Source organism: Zonotrichia leucophrys, chromosome 11 (assembly GCF_028769735.1).
Source record: "Zonotrichia leucophrys gambelii isolate GWCS_2022_RI chromosome 11, RI_Zleu_2.0, whole genome shotgun sequence".
NCBI lineage: Eukaryota > Metazoa > Chordata > Aves > Passeriformes > Passerellidae > Zonotrichia > Zonotrichia leucophrys.
The window spans coordinates 3,986,272-3,998,969 of NC_088181.1; the positions used below are offsets into that span (position 1 = coordinate 3,986,272).

The 12,698-nt window shown below is 39.9% G+C and overlaps 1 protein-coding gene across 2 annotated transcripts in view; it reads right to left on the bottom strand.

Annotated features, from left to right (window-relative positions):
• The window catches only part of CDH13 (cadherin 13), a 447,425-nt gene that overhangs the window by 124,751 nt on the left and 309,976 nt on the right, over positions 1–12,698 (bottom strand). For both annotated transcript variants that reach the window (XM_064722933.1, XM_064722932.1), the window contains exon 7: positions 10,228–10,406. In XM_064722933.1, coding sequence (XP_064579003.1) covers positions 10,228–10,406 — 179 coding nt within the window. The remainder of the gene's footprint in view (positions 1–10,227; positions 10,407–12,698) is intronic.

Genomic DNA, 12,698 nt, shown 5'->3' on the forward strand with positions numbered 1-12,698 from the left:
ACTGGGATCACTGACAGGGGCGCAGGGATCCCCCAGCAAGGGGAAATTCATTACCTGGGGAGCTCCAGCTGCATCAAAGGGCGCAGAATGGACAGAAAGAACCAGGCTGGGCTAAAGGGAACTTTTTGTCTACACTAAGGCACCACATCATTGAATGTCTCCATTTATGCCTTAGGCTTGGAGCTTCTGAAGGGTTTCAGTGAACACAAAATGGGTTTAATGGACAACATTTACAAGTGTAAACAGACTCAGAGGCAGCCACTGTCTCACTAGGATGTTCCAGCTGTATTTTAATTAAGACTTCAATTTTTGAGATTTGTTTAATATACAAAAATTTAAAACAATCGGGCCAAAAGTTCCCTGAATGTTTTACAAGTGGAACACCAGTGGATCCTCCAGTCCAGAAGAGAAGCAGAACTTAACATGACTCATTATATTTATTCACATTCTGCCTTCTCATATTACCTTTTAATTTATACACTGAGTATAGAAACAGAAAACTAAAAATTAATGTTATCTATGCAGAATAAGAGGGGTTCATTTTAACCTTGAACAGAGTTTTGTAAAACTCTACAGTATAGACTGAAAACTAAAAATTGAACACAGGCACACACACACTTAATTAATGTTATTGTAATTAGATACTCCAGCACAAAAGAGAGCTAAATTTGGGTAGAATTTGGAGAGAAAGAAATTTCCCAATTGATGGTATTAAGATACAATCTCCTACAAACCAGCATATTTTAAATTATTTTTGCTACATGCACTCTAAAAATAGAAAGTCATAAGAAAACAGAAAAGATAAAAGAAAGTGAAAATAAAATGACAGAGATGTGTCTGTTGTCTGATGACATTTGGGGAATCAAAAATAAAACCCCATTGGTGCTAGAAGAATTATCCCAAAATAATACACTGGGAAATTAGAATTATTCTAGTAGAACTAAAAATAACCACCTACATATTTGAAAATACTCTTTTCATGTTAAAATAAAATTAAAAAATCAGATCTAGCACCTCTGGGATAACTCTTGAGTCCCAAGTACTCTGAGGTGCAAGTCCACCAAACTAAGCAATTATTCCTATAGTAACTTGGAAGAAATTCCATTTATTTTCAGTGCTAACTCTACTTGACTCATGCTGGTTGTAAACTGACCCCTTCCAGATATTCTCCTTTCTGCTCTCTTCAGCACTGAGCATCCTGAAAGTATTGATAGTTGTGTCAAAAAGCCAGACTTTGAAGATAAAATATCCAAAAGTTTTGTTTCCAAGCATTAACTGTGCTCCACACTGCTTTTATAGCAGGAAGCTGATCTTGTCCAGGCAGCAAAAACTGTTTGGAAATGGGAAACTTCCAAAAAAAAAATTGAATTAATCCATAGTGATGCACTTCTACCTTTTGGAGTCATATTCCTTGGCCCCAAGCAAGGGCTGATAAAACACTGCCAGTGAGAATCTGTCAGATTTTTCCACTTTTTGGCACCTCTTAGTCTACATGGATAGCATTAATTTTTTGTTTTCTGTTTATGTACTCACCCACCTCTCCCTAAACTGAAAACACTGCCCCAAACATCTGCAAAATGTGTGGTGTGTCCTTAACCTGGAAATTCTAAGTTTCACCATCTTTAGTCATAGATGAAAATTGAAGATCGTTGTGCTCTTATTTCTAGCAGAATATTTCCAGCATTTAGCAATTAATCATTTAGCAATTAACCATTTAGCAATTAATTATTTAGCAATTAACCATTTCACAATTAACCAGCTCCTCTGCAAAACCTGCAAGTGGAGGCTTTTTTTATGCTAAGTCCACCACTTCTTTTCCCTTCTTAGACAGCCATATGTCACAGTGGGATTTTCACCTCTCCACATCCATAAAACTAATATTCCTCTCTTTTTCTTTTTTTAATAAAGAAACTCTCACCAAAAAAAAAAAAAAAAAAGACATTTCCATTATCAGCTTCTATTCAAAATATGTGGGCAGCTGATATCATGTTTTGTGTCACTCTTTGTAAGTGCCTTGAGGATGATATTTTTTAAATCTCTCTGCAATACATCAGTGTCAAAGAAACTCAGGATGTTTGGATGAGTGACATTTCTAGAGGATCAGCAAACTATCTGCCACGGGAGGCAGTGATACCCAAACTCCTAACCCAAAACATCAGAGGGAGAACATAAATATTGCTCAGTGCAGCCACAGGGAGCTGCAGGTTTGAAAAATCAGATTCACATCGTCTTGTGGGAAATGTGGAGATTTTCCAGGAAGCAAACTGTGAGAGTTAAAATAATGGTTGGGGCCACCAATAGATCAGAACCTCATTGGGGAATGAAGGACCAGTAGCCCACCTAAGAAATAAATCCAAGATTCTAATGAAGAACCAGAAATGATCCTTCTTCCCTCCTTGTCAGCAAGAGACACAGACAAAGCAGTTAAAAGATTTCTTTGTGTGATATCTTGGGATTCATGGAAAGGAAAGCAAAGTCCTTGCAGAAGCTCTGCCTTTAAATGGTAATTTATCCCACCTGCAAGCTCCAGGCGAAAAGTTTGACAAGGACATGCAGCAAATCTCCAGATTGTGTTGGGTGAAACCTTAAAGGAGCACCTACAGGTGGGTGCTGGCCAGCAGAGCTGCAGAAATGCTCCTTTATGGATTTCCTCTGAAGGAAATAAAGTTGGCTGTGATGACCAGAAGGTTCTATCTGCAAAGTTGTTTCCAACAAACCAGAGTTCAGGACTGCCACAGACACAGAGGGGCAAAGTGGGATTTGGGAGCATCTCCAGAGGGTTTGGCTGCTCCAGTGGAAAAGGTGAAAACACAAAGTACAGGCAGCAGCTTCTGCAGGGAGCTGTGCATCCCCAGAGACAGCAAAAGTGTTTGCTCATCTTTGTGTTTGGAAGAAAAGCATCGAGTGATGTGTCTGCCCCAGGTCTGGGTGCTGCACTCCCTGCCCAGGAGGAGACAGGAATATTGGAATGGCTCCCTCATGGGATATGCTCATCCCTTATGGGTTTTGACAGAAGAGAAACTCTGGTCCTATTATTGTCAGAGAAGAGAAGAGAAGAGAAGGGAAGGGAAGGGAAGGGAAGGGAAGGGAAGGGAAGGGAAGGGAAGGGAAGGGAAGGGAAGGGAAGGGAAGGGAAGGGAAGGGAAGGGAAGGAAGGAAGGAAGGAAGGAAGGAAGGAAGGAAGGAAGGAAGGAAGGAAGGAAGGAAGGAAGGAAGGAAGGAAGGAAGGAAGGAAGGTTCTTTCTTTCTTTAGACTACCAAGCTATGTGTTAATTGAAATTAGAAATTATCTAACAACGTCATGAAAGATTTGTAGGAATTCTGCCACTGTAGCTTCAAACAGATCAGATTTGTGTTTTTAATGAGCATACATATCCTTTCATGTTCTCTCAATAGGAGCTTTTCCTGTTTGTAACCTGAACCATACTGCTCATATTTTGACACATAACTTTGACTTTTATTTGTCCTTTGCACAGCTTCTTTCAAGATTCAAGAACAGGTTAATGAGCTATCTCATCAAAAACATAATAGGAATCAAACTAAGATTTACTGGTAAACTAAGATTTTTTTTTTTCCTCACTACAGGCATTTAAGCTCAAACACTGAAAAATTCATCACAAAATAAACTTTAAATATGATTTTACATTTCACTAAGAAACACTTTCAATCCCTGTCCATATTTTCATAAATAACATTATAATTGGCAGATATTTTTTTCTCCCCATTTCTAATATTTCAGGTATAATGGGATATGGAGTATCCTCTAAAAAGACACCAAAGGCCCATGAGTTTTTCTCTGACTCAAGACCCTCTGCTGCTTATGTTTACAAGCATCAGAAACCAGAATGTAAGAAATGCATTAACCACGGGGAAATGGTGAATACCTTGTTTATCTTGTTTTTTTAAGCAGAAAGAAATATGAGATATTGCTGTATCTATTACTAAAACCCCTTAAACCATATAAACTGAGGTTCAGCTCTGGAATTTACCACACAGCAAAACAAGTTAAAGGTGTGCAAGTGGGAGTTCTGTCAGAGAAGACAAGACAAAATGATACAATTATTCCAACTTAGAGCTGATATGCTCCAAGGTATATGTTTTCCCACAATTGCTGTAAATATGAATATGTTAGAGGTTAATACCAAGATCAAATGTGGAATGCATTTGCTGAAAAGATTAATATCTTTTCATTAAAAATGAGAGTGCACTGTTGGTTCAGCATTTGCATTTAGATCGAGTAGGTAATAACTATATTGACTGCTAAGACACCTATCTCCAAAAGGGAAAATATGGATAAAAAGGGTGGTGTCCACATGCACAAGTGGAGGAGATTTTTCTATTTCCCACTGAGAAATAAAAGTTCAGCCCTTTGGACCTGAGCCCTGTGGTTTACTCAGGCCAGCAGAGCTGCTCTGTGCTGTAAAGAACATTTCTGCCCTGCTCCACACCAGCAGTGTGCTGCTGATTGGAAAATTGCACAGCCATGCATCCCTCCCAGCCAGGACAGGCATGGCTGGGTGTTGTACTCTGATTTTTGCTGCAGGTTTGGTTTAAACCCAGAATTGGCTGGGTGTTGTACTCTGATTTTTGCTGCAGGTTTGGTTTAAATCCCAGAGCCTTTGGTTAAGGGGGAGGTTCAACCAACGGTTGCAGAGTCAAAACAGGGTTGGGACCTCTGGACATCACCCAGTCCAAGCCTCTCCAAGGCAGGAATGTTGTTCCATTCAATAAGAAAAGTGTCCAGGAATGGCACACGGTGCTTTCTCCAGCTCAACACCTTTCCAGAAAGCCACTCTTTCAAGCCTGGGGATGTGCAGACACTTTATTCCCCAAGCAGGAATCCACTCAGACATTTCTTCCACCTAAACTACTCAGACATTTCCTCCTCCACGTTTTACTCCCCTCTGTCCCCACCTCACACAGACAATTTTTTATAATAATTCAATTTCATGAGCCACACAGAACTACATAAGAATTATTTATATTACATCAATATTAAATTGGTACCCAGATTTGGTTTTTTTCAGAATGAAAACTTGGTGCTGTTTGTCCAGGTGTGTTTGGGATGTCTCCAGAGGAGACTCCACACCCTCCCTGGGCAGCTGCTCCAGGGCTCTGCCCCCTCCACAGAAAATTATTCCTCATGTTGATGTGGAACTTGGTCTGTTTAATTTTATGGCAATTGCTCCTTGTCCTGGAGATAAACAACACCAAAAAGAGTTTGGAACCATTCTCTTGGCACCCAGCTTGGAAATATTTGTAAGGATTGGTGGGATCCTCTCTCAGCCTCCCCTTCTCCGGAGTAACCAGGCCCAGCTGCTGCTCCTCACCAGGGAGATGCTGCAGACCCCAAACCATCTTTGTTTTTGTGGGCAGTTCACACAAACACAAACAATGGGGGCTGGTGCAACTCCAGCTTTCTCATAGTTCATGGCAAAAAGCTTTCAGCTCCATTTTCCCAAGTCATAAAGAGAGGAACAAGTATTTATGATTGAAACCACAGCAGAGTGATGCACCAAGATTGGTGCAAACGCTCACAGAACACAGCAGCTGCTTCCTGAGCTTTTGTCAGCCCACAGCAGAACTCACATTTCACTCACCCCAGTCCAGCCCAGGGTCTCTCACAACCAAAAACCACTTGAACTGGATTTCTTGAGGTGTTTAAATCCACCAGCACACAGATCAGCGTGCAGCAGACAGCTCAAACCATTTGTTAACCTGAACTCAAATTAAGCACAGCAGTTCCTATCAAAAGCAAAAGCAGGTTACCTCTCAAACTGTGAGAAGTAAATATTTCACTTAAGCAACTGTGGTGACAGCTTTCCTTTAGTACTTTAGCCATGAAGTTTATACAAATCACAGTTGCTTTCCTGTAGAGCACAGGGGTCTGCAACACTGGGAAAGCAGCATTGTGGGCAAGAAGAAAACCCAAATCCTGACCCATAAAGGAAATTTCAGAGCTCATTCTACAAGACCACAAGTGTTTTCTTCACTTCATGAGGAGCATTATTTTCCTCTCACTGCAGGGAAGTGTCACTTTGAGCTGGAGTCTCCATCCCTGAAATTGAGGACATTTCCTCAAGGTTTCCTTCCAACTTCTTCCCCTCCCCCTGTTTTTCTTGCTTTTTTACTCTCTTTCCCTGTTGTGCTCTATTTTGTGTCATTTAGACCATATATTTTGATGGAGGGCATCCTTCTCCTCTGAATTTATGAATCAAAATGCATTTTCCAATGGATACCTGGAGGTATAATTTGCCCCCTAACACTCTTCAATCTTTATTACTGACACATTCAAGGATGCCTAACTCCCACAAGAGGAAAAAAAACACAACCCACATTAATCTTCAAAAATGTGTCCTTACCTGCCTTCTGAAAATGAAAATGGATGTTCTTTGAGAAATTACCTGAGTTTTGCTTTAAACCCCCAGGATCCTGCACTTCTGGAAACGATTTTGAATCTAAAAAATTTATAAATAAAAAAATTGCTGGTGTATAAATACAAATCCTTCACTGTGACTTTTCCTTGGAGGCAGGAAGCATTCCTTCCATCCTGCTGGATGCAGTCTGGGGGGCTCCTGCACTTTTTGTGCAGAAGGACAGAAGGACTTTTTTTGTAGGGGATACTCCAATATGGAAACAGCTCCAAAGCAACTCCATCACCCATCCCTGCCCCATCAAACACCCAGACAATTCCTAACAGGGAGCATCCCCATCTCCAAACTCTCCATTTAGAAACAGACTCAATAAATCAGAGTCACAGAAAAAAAATGTAAAATTGAAGACTTATAGGAATTTGGTCCTCCATAGTTAAGATGCACAGTTGGAGTTGACCAGAAAAAGTCAGTTCCTTCTCCTTTTACATTTGATTTATTTTCAAAGTATCTCCTTAGAAATAACTTTTTTCCCCAATAATACTTTAGAAATGAAAGTACTTCATTTTTGTCTCTTAATATTGTTAATATAGATCTTTACTAATGCAAATTAAGAATTGCCCATCTATATAATTTGATTTAAAAACTGAGCTCTCTAGATGTCCAAATTTTATTTAATTTTAATGTAAATGCCTCTATTTTGATACTTTTCTCTGGAACAAGAATTTCTAGGCTATGCCATAGCTCCATTTCTGAAAATGCTGTAGCATGGAGAAACAATTTGGAATTTCCAGGATGGACAAAACCTGGCAGATGTTTTCTATGTCCACATCTCAGTCTCCCCCACTGGGCAAAACCTCCAGTCTCCTGTTCCCTCTGATGCAGAAACATGAAATAAATCTTACTTAAAATGAAAAAAATAACAACAAAAAGACCAAAGCCACCCTTTAAACAATTTATATACAGCTAATTTTTCTTAAATGCAGTGAAGAGTTTCCCAAAAGCATCAAGGACCATGCAGGGGTAAATGTTACAGAGATGGAAAATAGGAGTAATTTTAGTCAGTGCTTTAACATGCTTTGGAAGAGTTCATATAAACCCCTGGTGCACAATCACATTAATGATGAAAAATAGTTTTCTCCATGTCCATCCTAGAGAATTTTTTACTTTAATTCAGCTCCTTAATTGGTGTCTGGGGCTGCTTTAGTTTTAAAGAGCACACCTACAATCACAGCAGCTGTTGACCCAGTTAAAGGTTTCAGTAAAGCCTCGGAGAAGCTGCAGGTTGAACTGGAATTCACAAATAATCAGATTCACCAGGACCAGGAGATTTTGCTGGGCTGTGGAATTCCCCAGCACAATCTCACTTCTCTCCACCTCTACACAAAGGGTGTGTGTACCTCCACGAGCTACACCTGCAAACGCTGCTGGCTCAAATTCCAGCTCAAATTCCAGCATCAGCTGAGCTGCTCTCAACATCCAACCTCCTTTCCAAGCAGTGGAAAAGCTGATGGGAGGGTTTGCTGCTTCCTCTGTGTGTCCACCACAGCACATTGTCCTCTGAGGTGCCAAGAACATGAAGGAAAGAATTGCTGGGATAAAACCATTCCAGACTCACAAATTCTCCTTCGTGAGGATTTTGTCCTCAACCTCCAGCTTGTGTTTCACACCTTCTAGCAAGGCTTTCAGGGGGAAGAACACTTCTTCCTCCCATGTTTCTACAACACAACTCATGGGAGATTGTGACAAGGGGCCAAAACATTTAGGATTTGCTCAGGCCCCAATAAAAAGACATTAATACCAGCAGAGGAATGGCACATTGTGCTCCCTCCAGCCCAACACCCTTCCAGAAAGCCACTCTTTCAAGCCTGGGGATGTGCAGACACCTCATTCCCCAAGCAGGAATCCACTCAGACATTTCTTCCACCTAAACTACTCAGACATTTCCTCCTCCACGTTTCACTCCCCCTCTGTCCCCACCTCACACAGACAATTTTTTATAATAATTCAATTTCATGAGCCACACAGAACTACATAAGAGTTATTTATATAGCATCAATATTAAATTGGTACCCAGATTTTTTTTTCAGAATAAAAACCTTGAGGCTGCTTGTCTCTAAAAGCTGCAATTATGGTTAAAAATAGAAGCAATTCATCTTTGACCATGAATGGCAACTCCACAGGTCTGAAAATGGAGGCCAGTTTCTACTCAAGACATATGGGCAGGAAGGGGAAGAAGCTAAACCCACAAAGATGACTGTGAAAAAATAAACATCCTTTTTCCCAAAGCCTTTCCTCTGACAAGACAAAGTGAGACTGGATTTCAGCTGCAGACAATACTTAATTTTAGTGTTAAAATTCTACATAGCCACACATTTTGGTTAGTAAACCACTCCGATTTGGAACAACAAAAATTACTCTGGAATTTCAACAGATCCCAGCTTGTCATGTCACATTCAAAGTAAAGGTGTAAAATTGGTGATTATTAAAAATCATGAGGAATTCAGATCCAGCCATAACATCCATCTGACTGAGGCCAGGTTTCTTGCTTGGAGACAGCATCATTATTTCATGAATCACCAGTGACCTTTGGAAGGCACTGGGAAAAGCAGCCATGTTCATTCCTTTCCATTGATTTTCTAATTTTGAGTAAATTGGTTTAATCTGGGGAATGGTTATCTATGAGGAATAAAAATACTTAAAACTGTCTTTAGGAAACAGTAAAAAGCTGAACTGTTTGAACTGAAACAATGAATTTGGAAGGGAAACTTTAAGGTAGAAAAGGTAGGGATTTTGTAAACTTTAACTTGGGCACCATTCTGTGGCCAGGCACCCAAATATGAATAAAGTTAGAATCTCTAAACTCAAAAACACAGATATTCAGGCCCAGACATTAGCTCTACTCCACTGTGTTTCTGGTATCTGTGACTGATTTACTCATGAGATAATTGCTGTTGGAAAAGCCTGTAGAAAGAAATTACCGACCTAGAAAGGGAAGTGCATTATCTGGTAACATGAAAAATAATGGGCTGAACATTGGGAACATTGGACAATCATGAGTCTAATCAACTTGGAAGACAAGCTCAGTGACTCAGCACACACCTGAAACATCCTGCAAGAACAGAATTTGGATGTCTCCAGGAATCTAAGAGCACTCAGGGCTACTTCATCAAAGGAAATTGTGATTTACAAAGTAACTCTTTCTGGTGCCAAGATTTTATATATTCCGGTATCTAAACCTTTAGATTAACAGATTGCCTCTTCTTTATTATCTTCTGAACATGAAATGATCATACCTAAGCCTTCTTTGCCATCAATTTATGCTCTCATAATGTTAATGATCTGTTATAAGCATGGAATTTGGCACTGTGGCAATTCACCTTAAAGCCATCTGAGGATTACCTGTTCCTTCCCAACCCCTTTTATATTTTCTCTTTTTGGCTATGGGGTACCAAGAGAATTAGTTCATTAAGTCCACTCATAAAAATATTCTAGGAAAGATATAGAGCACTAAACTAATACTCAGAGTGAGCTATATGCACAGTTAGCTCTGGGTGTCAATTACTAACTCTAAGTTGAAGTCCACTTAATCCTGAGGTCTTCTTTCTCACTACACAACACTAAATGTCTTGCACAGATATTATGAACTACTAGATTTATAAACACTGATCAGAGCATAGAACTTCTTAAGTCGAAGTAAGAAATAAACAAAATTCTTAGAAGAAATGAGCATTCTCAAAAGTGAGTATCTGACTCCCCAAACAACAAGACCCAAAGCTTCTTTTCACGACCCAGAAGAAGATCAGAGGCGCAACCATTAAAGCATGAGACTGGAGATAGGAAAGTTGTCACCCACCTCCCGGTCCAGCAGCGCAGGGGACACCACTGTGACGATGTCTCCCTTCTCAGGGTCGATGTAGAACATGTTTGGGGAGGGTTTGGTGGGGGTCTGCCTGAGGATGTTGTAGCGCAGCAGGGCGTTGTCCGTGCCGGCGTCGTCGGCGTCGAACGCCGCCATGCGCATCACCGTGGTTCCTGGGGAGAGGGCACACGGCAGGCACTGAGCAAAAACCATCTCAAACTGAGTGCTTCCACCTTAGTTAGGTTCCATTTTTGTTCATGTTATCTTTACTTTTGTTTGTTTGCTTGTTTTTTTAACTAGGATGGAAGAGAACTTCAAGATCATGGAGTCCAACCCAGCCCCAACACCTCAACCAAACCCTGGCACCAGTGCCACATCCAGGCTTTGTTAAACACCAGGGATGGGGACTCCACCACCTTCCTGGGCAGACAATACCAGAACTTTATCACAATTTCTGTAAAATCTTTTTCCTAATAAAGGTTTTTCCATGTACTTTATCATCTTTCCATGAAAAGCTTTTTCCAACCTATATTTCCCCTTGTGTCCTCTGGTTCTGTCAGTGCTGCCTGGAGAAAGAAACCAACCTGACCACAGCCACCTTTCAGGTGTTGTAGAGAGTGAGTACTTGTTACTCATCCAATAGAAGACTTATGTGCTCTAACACAAATTCCCTGTATCTCTGGGCTTTGAAGCCATCCACAGTAATTGCATTTCACTGAATGAATTACAGGTGTATCACTTCCACTTTTAATTCTGCAGGCAGGAAATCCACAGGTGGCTACAATGAAAACAACAATACTGAAATAACAAGTCTCTAATTGCATGGTGGAGTGTTGCAGTTCAAATTGTGTTGGATGTCATTTCTGTCAATAAGAAATGTTGTAATTATTAAAGCCTGCTTTGTTCCAATTTCAATTTGTACAAATTTATGAGCTTATTTTATGAACATCAACAAGCCCCCATCTCTATTGCCCCACTGTCCTTCCAGTGCTGAAGGTTTCTGTGCCAGGAAATTCCCTGGGCACAGAGTTCTGCTGCAGAGTGCAATAAGGGAAATGCAATTCCCTGCACAGATTCCTAAATGCTGTGCAGAGGAAAAACCTCCCTTTGTTTCTTGATCACAGTTAATAGAGAGAGCCCTGAGCTGCTGCCAGCCCTGTGCTTAGGATGGGAGCACATCCTGCATCCCTGGATCAAGGATTGTCCTCTCCCCAAGACATTTTATCAGCTTTGTACAGTGCACTGAGAAACAAAGAAAGGGCATAATGAGACACCTGCGCTGAACTGTGAGATGCTCACCCCTAGACCAAAATGATTTCTTCATCAGTTCATCTGTAATTGTAAGTGTAAGCACTACTTTGAAAAGCAATCTAACTAAATAATATATGGTCACAGCAAGATCAAATATTTCTGGTAATATTGAGCTGAAGACAGAATGAGATTCTACCAAATAACAAAAATACCAAATTCCGCCAAATACCAAAAAAGCCATGGTCAAATCAATAAATTCATTTCAATAGTGGATCAATGTTAAGTAACAGATTAGTGTGAGACATTAGCAAACTATAAAGTAATAAATCTAAGAAGGGATCCAGTCTTTGGCCTAAAATCCCAACTGAAGCAATTTATCAGGTTCCATGATCTACACCACTTCCACTGAAGTAACTTTGCACTGACACCATTATCTCCTGTGTGAATCAGTGTCAGAGAGAGCCAGAACTCTTGTTACAGGTTAATTCCTATGTGGGAGCTCACCCTTTCTTTTCCCCACAGACTGGGCAAGTATTATTTTAAAATGGTCAACACATTTTAAATACAGATTTAAATATATAAATTGAATATATATATTTTATATATATGATATTAAATATATAAAATATATATAATAGATAATATATGTAAAAATTAAATATATAAATTTAAATTCAGCATTTTCATTTCTTCATAGATCTGTAAGACCATAGGATCATTTTTCAGTATTCACAGAGACTTCTGTGGCAAAATGACTACAAGAGAGTAAAACCTGATGCAGACAGGGCCTGAGACATTAGATTGCAAGTGCCTCAGTAACAGAAATATGTATCATTCATGTACAGGGAGTCTGTTTTCTTTCTGAAGGTCTTGGATTTAAAAAATCAAATAAAAATGAAATATTGTGGTAAAAATAAAAACAAGCCCAGTCTCAGTTATAGACTGATATAACAACTGCCTGCTCACTGTTAAACAAACTCAACTGCCTTGTTTAGATACATTTATTCTTTTCTTTTTTCCCTTTTTGTTGTATTTCCCAGAGTACAGCATTGCCTCTTCTTGTAGTGACCTTGAATATCAGCTCTCAGAGGTTTTATTTTATTGCTACTTCGGGCAGAGTTACCCCCTTGAGAAAAATAGCAGAGACCTGACAGCATGTTGGTTTTATTCAGCAGTGATTAAAGGTCAGACAGCTCAAAAAGAAGCTTACCACT